General features: G+C 36.4%; 1 protein-coding gene across 2 annotated transcripts in view; it reads left to right on the top strand.

Moving 5' to 3' along the window:
* dhrsx (dehydrogenase/reductase (SDR family) X-linked) overlaps positions 1-8956 on the top strand; it is an 83504-nt gene extending 74548 nt beyond the window's left edge. For both annotated transcript variants that reach the window (XM_073842735.1, XM_073842734.1), the window contains exon 7: positions 7357-8956. In XM_073842735.1, the coding sequence (XP_073698836.1) occupies positions 7357-7533 (177 nt within the window). In that variant the 3' untranslated portion in view covers positions 7534-8956. The remainder of the gene's footprint in view (positions 1-7356) is intronic.
* The last annotated feature ends 518 nt before the right edge of the window (positions 8957-9474 follow it).

The raw sequence follows: 9474 nt of genomic DNA, 5'->3' as shown, positions 1-9474 counted from the left end.
TCCATCTGCTGACACATACGCCTGTCAGCACGTGGGTTCGTGCATAACGAGGCCCAGGGTCGTGGCCTTTTCCATGGGATTTTTCCATATGTAACATCGTAGTGAAACGACTGAAGGGGAACGTCTAGGTTACGTAGGTAACCCTCGTTCCCTGAAGGAGGGAACGGAGACTTTACATCCCCTGCCATGACCCTGAGTCTCGCTGTACGCTGAGCTATGGCTCAGCTCCTCAGCGAAAAACCTGAATGAGTGGTTGCACGCCGCCCTCTTATACCCGTATGTACGGGGGAGTGGCTCGGCATGCAAATTTCACTCGCCAATTCTCATTGGCCTTTTCTATAAAGCTCAGAGGTGATTGGTCTCTCAGGCGAGTTCCCATATGTAACGTCTCCGTTCCCTCCTTCAGGGAACGAGGGTTACCTACGTAACCTAGATGTTACTTGAATGATCCACAGCTGTTTTTTTTTTTTTGGTGATAGTTGTTAATGAGTTCTTTGTTTGTCCTAAACAGTTAAACTGCCCACTATTCTTTAGAAACATCCTTCAGGTCCCACAAATTCTTTGGTTTTTCAGCATTTTTTCATATGCAACAAGGTTCAAATGCTCACTGATGCTCCAGAAGGAAAAACGATGCATTAAGAACTTTTTGAATTTGAAGATTAGGGTAAATTTAACTTATTTTGTCTTCTGGGAACATATAAGTATCTTCTGTAGCTTCTGAAAGGGAAGTAATAAATTAAAAAAAATATGCTATTTTAGGCAAAATAAGAAAAATTTACACATCCTTATTCTGTTCAAAAGTTTTCACCCCCCGACTCTTACTGCCTAATTTTTCCTTCTAAAGCATCAGTGAGCATTTGAACCTTCTGTAATAGTTGCATATGAGTTTCTCAGTTTGAAAAGATGGATCTCAAAATCATACAGTCATTGTTGGAAAGGGTTTAAATACACAAAAATGCTGAAAATTATAATATGTAAACGTATTTAATGTGAAATATCCTATTCAGGTCAGTACTAAATAAAAAAAGAACATGTAATTTGTATGATCCCTCTTATTTTGGTAAAATGATTAACATTTTGCAGATTCTGCAAGGTGTGTAAACTTTTGACTTAAGCTGTATATAGTATCTCCAGATTTTTAATGTGATTTTAGACTTTCGGATCTCACTGTTCACGTCATATTATATGTTACATGCCACCTATATAGAAACTACCCATCTGTATGAGCTCACTGATGTGTCGGCTCAAAATGATCAAAATTGCTACCATTTTCGCAGGTTGTTTTACTGTCATCCCTCAGCCAATCATACAGTTTCTTTCTGGTCCATTAAATTCAGCTGAGTTTGTGCTAAAAGAGCTTCAGAGATGATCAGAATAGCAAACAGCAGCATAACTGCGTTGCCCGCTCTGTCAGAACAGTACATAATTCATTTTTATGTGTGAACAACTCTCTTTGGTTATGCGCAATAAACAAGGTAAGGTAGCATATGAAAACCACAACAATGACCAGTGACCTTCGCCTATTCTCAAGGGGAATATTTGTACTACAAAAGATAATTCAGTGTGTAATCTGTTGAATACAAATGTAATTTCCGTGAAACTCGTACCCTTGTTGAGGTGAGGTGTGTTGATATTGATTCCTTGTGATAGTTATCAGCGTGGCAATATCCTTTTGCAGTGTGCTTATTTATGATTCGGGTTGAGTCACGGTTTACAGCGTCCATTATGCATGCGGCACAGGAATTGCTGTAGAAAACACAGAAATTATTGGGCTCAGTGAGGACAGTGTGCTTTACGTGTTTTAAAGGAAAAAATGATTAATTATGAATGTCTAGAGGGGAAATATTGTTATGACTAGACAGGCAATGGCTTTCAAAATAGAAAAGCACACCCACTGTAGAGAATACCATTTTTGGCACTTGGCGAAAAAAGAAAAAACGTGATAGAGAAGGTTTAGTCAAGAGCAAAAAATACTATTGAAGAAAAATGTAAAAGATAATGATGTGTTTTAATAGGTTTTTTGTGTCCTGAAAAAGAGTGCCTGCTGTGCATGGCGTGAATACTGAATGCATATACAATTTCTGAAGTTTATTTCTGGAAACGTCTGTGTTCAGAGAAAGAGAGCGATATGACATCTTTTCTATAAATCAAATGTGCTCTCAAAACTGAAGTATACTTACTTTTAAACACTTCTTTTACATTTACACTGATTTTCCACCAACACTTTTCTTTTCTCACCTGACAGCTTTTACAATTGTCAGAACCCAAACCTTGGAATACAAAAGTGCTTAGATATAAAACATTAAGGGAGTGTGGTATGACTAAAATCTTAAATGTATCTGTATCAACTTGATTTAAAGGGTTAGTTAACCCAAAAATGTAATTATTTACTGTATATGACCTCTTCTTTTAGACAAATCCAATCCGTGAACGGGTGTTTCTGTTCAACAGTCCAAAAGAAGTCCAATAAAGCGCATCCATCCATAATAAAAAGTGCCTCACACGCTTCTGGGGGGGATATCTTTCTTATCTTTGTAAGAAAGATATCCATATGTAAAATGTTATAATTACTTTTCTGTAGTTTGCTCTGTCATGCAAGCCATTCTAGGCGGATGAAGTAGGGCGTATGCATAGCCGCTGAGAAAGTGATGAATGCAAAAGCACAAAGGAGAGAGCAAAACAAGACAATTGTAACAAATTAAAAGTACAAAACGTGGATTTGTAAAGAAAAATGTTGGAGGCTTTCGATCCTCTCAAAGAGGAGACTGGCTTTCCTTTGCTCATGTTAGGAAACTTTGCTTCCTTTGCTTCTGTAAACAAACATTGGTTTTCAAGAGATTACTTACATATTAAATAGCCATGTTCCCATTAATATGTACAAATACAGGGTACTTTATCTCTGTTAAATATTTTCTCTTTGTTTGGAACTTGATGGATAAAAAGTACTTATGTGTTGCTTATTATTTGTTTATTATTCAGTATAGTAATGGTATTGCATTAGGTATAGTGAACAACATTTTTACAGAATTTATTAAATCTAGGTTAATGTCACTTTTTGATAAATATATAAGACGTTCATGTTTGTGTGTAGTACTAATGTTAATTTATGTTTTAATGTAATGTATACATCAATTTAAAATGTATTAGATTATGTAGAAATTGACAAGTTAAAGGAAAAGTTCACTTCCAGAACAAACATTTACAGATAATGAACTCACCCCCTTGTCATCCAATATGTTCATGTCTTTCTTTCTTCAGTAGTAAAGAAATTATGTTTTTTGAGGAAAACATTTCAGGATTTTTCTTTATATAATGGACATCTATGGTGCTCCAAGTTTGAACATCCAAAATGCAGTTTAAATGTGGCTTCAAATGATCCCAAATGCGGTTGTAAACAATCCTAGCTGAAGAAGAAGGGTCTTATCTAGCGATCGGTAATTTAAAAATAAAAAAATTACAATTATTATAGTTTTTAACCTCAAACACTTGTTTTGTTTTGCTCTGCCTGTTTTTAAATGTCGAAAAACTCCTATCTTATTTTCTCCTTTAACTTCAAAAACCATTTCAAAATCACCCTACATCTCTGCAAAAGTACCGACCCAGTGTTTGCAAAGTGAACATGCAAAGAAGATCAAACAACTTTAGCAAAAAAGGTAAAACAGAGCAAATTTTGAAGTTGAGGGAGAAAATGAAATGGGAGTTTTTTGACATACCCCAAAACTGTCTTGAAATTGAAAAGAGTTCAGGCAGAACCTTCAAGATGAGCGTTTAAGGTTGAACATTTTTAAAATGGAATTTTTTTTTTTTTAATAACCGATCGTTTCGCTAGATAAGACCCTTCTTCCTCGGCTGGGATAGTTTACAACCTCATTTGAGATCATGTAAAGCCGCATTTAAACTGCATTTTGTTCAAACTCTGGGCACCACAGAAGTTCACTATATAGAGAAAAATCCTGAAATGTTTTCCTCAGAAAACGTGACATGAATATCTTATATGACAAGGGGGTGAGTACATTATTTGTACATTTTTGTTCTGGAAGTATACTTCTCCTTTAATAAATTATTCTAGATTACTAAATACTGTAAAGGTATTGTTCTGTCATGTCATGTTATCTATCACTAGCATTAATGTATAAAATAGATATTTTATAATATATGGTAACTGTAAACCACAGCTTCTTGGGCCTTATGGGCCACTTAAAAAGGATTAGTTCACTCCTAAATAAAATTTTTCTGATAGTTTACTCAACCCTATGTCATCCAAAATGTTCATGTCATACCTTCATAAGAGGGTTTTAAGGAAAACATTCCAGGATTTTTCTCCCTATATTGGACTTTAATGGGGTTTGGTGGGTTGAAGGTCCAAATTGCAGTTTCAATGCAACTTCAAAGGGCTCTACACGATCCCAGCCAAGGAATAAGGGTCTTGTCTAGCAAAACATTTGTTCATTTTCTAAAAAAAAAAAAAAAAAATGTAAATACTTTTTAAGCACAAATGCTCATCTTGCACTAGCTCTACGTCCATGACTTATGCATAAAAAACCTGTAAAGTTTTCCTCAAAAACCTTAATTTATTTTTCAAATGAAGAAAGAAAGACCTGAAGATCTTGGATAACATAGGGGTGAGTAAATTATCAGGAAATTCTAATTCTGGAGTGAAATAATCACGCCAGAGGTTGAGCCAAATCTTTGTTTATGTGAGCATCACTCACATAAAAAAAATAATGCAAGTCAGTCCTACACATTGATAGTCATGCAACTATATCTACTGTACCATCTCTGCTGGTTGACGCCTTTCTACCATTGCACTCTATGTACCATCAGTAAATGTTGCTTTCAGCTCTATAAAACAGTATATAAAGGTGTTGAGTCTTTCTGTACCGCAGCTGTTGCTCCATTTCCCCTTAAGCACACAGGCCCCGTATGGCCTAATACTAACAGCTTTAAGAGAGAAGCTTTTCTCACACTCTTTGTGCTGTATTGATTCAGCTCAGTATAGAGAAACCTTGTGGCTCCTGTAGTTTAATCCAAATTCCCTCAGACGAAAGAGATCTAGAAAAGAGAAAAACAGTGCTCAGCCCCAATTGGCTGGCCTCAAAGAGAGCCGTTTGAAGTGCAGAATCTGGCAACGGTGTTAGAGAAGTTCGGCTGTCCTGTGTAATTGATCCGTCTGGAGGTCATAGTCCAACTGACCGTCTGCATATCAATCTCGCCAACTGTGCAGGCCAACTTTTAGATCTTCTGATGTGGAAGCGAGCCATAACATTTGCAATTAGAGGGATAATTTGAATAATTAACCATGGCAGTTGGAAAGCATCACGTGTAAACATGAGGCAAGAGTCACGTGTGGAAGTGTACTATTAGAACTGACAATAAATAAACTGAATTACAAAATTAAATTAATCACATATATGAATATTTAGGGGGGAAAGCCCCAAAATAAAGATAATTTTAAGACATTGCAGTGTTGTGGCAGATAAGTAATGTATTCAGTAGATATTACTATTACAGTTTAAAGGGATAGTTTACCTAAAAATAAAAATGTTGTCATTAATTACTCACCCTCATGTCGTTCCAAACCCATAAGACCTTTGTTCATCTTCAGAACACAAATGAAGATATTTTTGCATAAACTGACATGTTCAAGATCCAGAAAGGTAATAAAGAAATCATTAAAATAGTCCATGTAACATCAGTGGCTCAACTGTAATGTTACGAAGCTACAAGAATACTTTTTGCGCACAAAGAAAACAAAAATAACGACTTTATTTAACAATTTCTTCTCTTCCATTAGAAAGGAGGGTCTGAAAGCTTTCGGATTTCATTAAAAATATCTTAATTTGTGTTCCGAAGATGAACAAAGATCTTATGGGTTTGGAACAATATGAGGGTGAGTGAATAATGACAGAATTTTCATTTATAAGTAAACTAGCCCTTTAAAGAATTAATTCACTTGCAGAACTTCCAGACTTCAGTCGATAAAAAATTATGTTTCTTAAGGAAAACATTTCAGGATTTCTGTCCATATAATGGGCTTCAATGGTGCCCCCAAGTTTGAACCTCCAAAATACAGTTTAAATGCAGTCTCAAAGGGCTCTAAATGATCTCAGCTGAGGAAGAAGGGTCTTATCTAGCGAAACGATCTGTCATTTTCGAAACAAACTGACAATTTATATACTTTTTAACTTCAAATGCTCAAATGTCTGCAAGCATTTTGCTTTTTCTGGGTCAACACAGTTAGGGTATGCCGACAAAATCCCATCTCGTTTTCTTCCCCAATTTCAAAATCGCCCTACATCACTGCAGTGAACATGCAAAGAAGATTAAACGGAAGGAAGAAAATTAAATGGGAGTTTCTCAACATACCATAACTGTATTGACCCAGATTACACAGACTACGCATGCACGTCACAAAGACGAGACAAGAAGAACATTTGAGGTTAAAAAGTATATAAATTGTCAATTTTTTTGGAAAATGACATTGTTTGGAAGTTCGAACCATTGAAGTCTATTATATGGAGAGAAATACTGAAATGTTTTCCTCAAGAAACATGATTTCCATACGACTGAAGAAAGAAAGACATGTAAGTAAATTATCTGTAAATTTTTGTTCTGGAAGTGAACTAATCCTTTAAGAAATTTACCCCCCCCCCCCCCCCCCCCCCAAAAAAATAAAATAATAATCTGTAATGTTGATTTAAACCTGTATTATGGCTTCTATTACTGAACTTGAAGATATCTTTTCTCATCCATTAACATCTACTGTGAAAATTCCATGAAAATTCTTTCATCTTTTTCGGGTAAAACATCCCTTTAAACTTTTAAAACGCATATGTTTTTCTGTTTCATGTCGGTGTGTTTTTAGGTATGTGTCCTGTGTGAACAGCACTTTGCTCATTCACTGACTTGCAAAAACACGTTAACATTTTAAGTCTTATTCTAAAGTGTAACCAAATAACAAATTGACAGTCCTTATACAGATATAATACTACTGCTTTATTTACCAAAGCAACTTACAAGAAAGCACACATCTAAGTGGCAATTACCAGAGCTTGCAGCTAAGGATATATGTCAAGTACTAGGGTTAGTCTTCAAGTGTCAAGAACACCACTACAGCTCAAATGCAAGAACGCTGTAACAACTGCACCACTGTAACATTGCAATGGCTGTCACGTACAAGGATGAGTGAAGTCAGCGACATGACAAATTTATGAAATGACAAATTTATATTTTTACTCCCGAAATTGCAAACATCTTTCCTGTCCTTCGTAGATATTTAATATCTGTCTCTGATGAAATATTCTTAACGTGCCCATGGCTGTGTTGACTTCATCTCTGATTCCTGTCCCTCCACAGACGCCTGCAGAAGGAGCATCCACGGCCATCTACGCTGCAGCTGCCTCCGAGCTGGAGGGGATCGGGGGACTATATCTGTACAACGGACGCAAGACAGAGTCTTCAGCGCTTTCTCATAACGAACGGCTGCAAAGCAAGTTGTGGAAAGAAAGCTGTGCTCTAGTGGGTCTCCAATAGGTTTGAGAAAACACTGAGCTCCCGATCACTGAGACCTTGGTCCTAATCTTATTGCCCATATAACGTCCACCTGGAAATACTCAACCTCATTTGCCTTATTTGCCAAATTTAATTCTCTAAAACTATCCCTCGGTCTTTAAATCATCTCATTACCTTTATAGTGTGCACACAAGCCATCCTTTAAGGTCTTGAGAACTTGTACCTCAACAATACTAACAAGTGCGCTGTTTTCCATCCTGAAACCGCTCTTTTCCGCCTCAACTGGGAACTCTCTGAACACTTTTTCCCTGAACTAAGCAAATAAAACAGTGATTTTGACTAATAATCTAGTATCTTGTACTGTGCAAAGCCTTTTTGGGTGCTTAATGAATCCGGAACGTCGCAATGGCTGTTCTACTGATTTTCCTTTGGATTTTGGCAACAGACTATAAAGACAATTGAAGGATAAAAGGATTATATGTGAAATCTCCAGCTTTCTAAACTGGGCAAATACCAGCCTGTCTCTGTTGATTCTCTTGGTTTCCGTGCTGGGATTTTGCGTCTTTCTTTGTTAGTATAGTTGTATTTCTTCAGTGCCCCCTCCGTTATGTAATTCCGCCCATCACTCAGTGTCATTCCTCCCACTGCCTACCGCATCTAATTGTCTAAACACAAACTGCAGAAGGGCTAAGGGGGAAAAAAACATTTGTCTGGCTAAGCCCTTCATTTTTCATTCCTCCACTGTGCAATTTGCAATGCTGTGTTTTGAATCTTCCACAAAAGAGACGGCTGCCCCCATGCCAGGTGCCTCACCTTCATTCACCTTCTTTCTCCCAGAGGGAGAAATTTCGTCCAACTGTTATGTTCGTGACTGTGACGTGCTCAGAATTTGTGATTCCAATGTGTAATAATGTAGTTGTTGTTTTTTTTCAACAGACCTTGAAAGAGAAACATTCAAAATATGCGCACATATTTTATAAATCAAGATTTTCCTTGGAGATGTTGGGTTTTAACTTTTTAAAGGGGTCATGACATGAATTTTATTATTATTTTAATATGTTCCTTTAGGTTTGCTTATAATGTTAAAAGAGAAGTTCACTTTCAGAACAAAAATTTACAGATAATTTACTCACCCCCCTTGTCATCCAAGACGTTCATGGATTTATTTCTTCAGTCGTAAATAAATCGTTTTTTTGAGGAAAACATTTCAGGATTTCTTTCCATATAGTGGACCTCTATGATGCCCGTGAGTTTGAGCTTCCAAAATCAGTTTAAATGCAGCTTCAGAATGATCCCAGCCGAGAAAGAAGTGTCTTATCTAGTGAAACGATTGGTTATTTTCTAGCTTTGTTTATTCCGGTTCATGACAGTTAGGGTAGGTCGAAAAACTCCCATCTCATTTTCTCCTCCAACTTCAAAATCGTCCTACATCGCTGTTTTACCTTTTTTGGGTTGGTACTTCTGCAGCGATGTAGGATGATTTTGAAGTTGGAAAGAAAATAGGATGGGAGTTTTTCGACATACCCTAACTGTCTTGAACCAGAATGCATAGAGTTCACGCAGAGCTAGACAAACGAGCATTTGGGGTTAAAAAGTATATAAATTGTAGTTTTTTTTTTTTTTTTTAGAAAATAATTGATAATTTCTCCAGATAAGACCCTTCTTCCTCAGCTGGAATGGTTTTGAGCCCTTTGAAGCTGTTTTTAAACACTATTTTGGAAGTTCAAACTTGGGGGCACCATAGAAGTCCACTATATGGAGAGAAATCCTAAAATGTTTTCCTCAAAAAACATAATTTCTTTTTACGACTAAAGAAAGAAAGACATGAACATCTTGGATGACAAGGGGTGAGTAAATTATCTGTAAATTTTTGTTCTGGAAGTGAACTTCTGTTTTAATAAAGTTTTTGCACAAAAAGACAAATAAGTATGTGAAAAAATTATTATTTTCAACACTCTCTCT

Source organism: Garra rufa, chromosome 6 (genome assembly GCF_049309525.1).
Source record: "Garra rufa chromosome 6, GarRuf1.0, whole genome shotgun sequence".
Taxonomy (NCBI): domain Eukaryota; kingdom Metazoa; phylum Chordata; class Actinopteri; order Cypriniformes; family Cyprinidae; genus Garra; species Garra rufa.
Note: the sequence above shows the minus strand (reverse complement) of the source record. Positions and strands in the feature narration are given on the sequence as shown.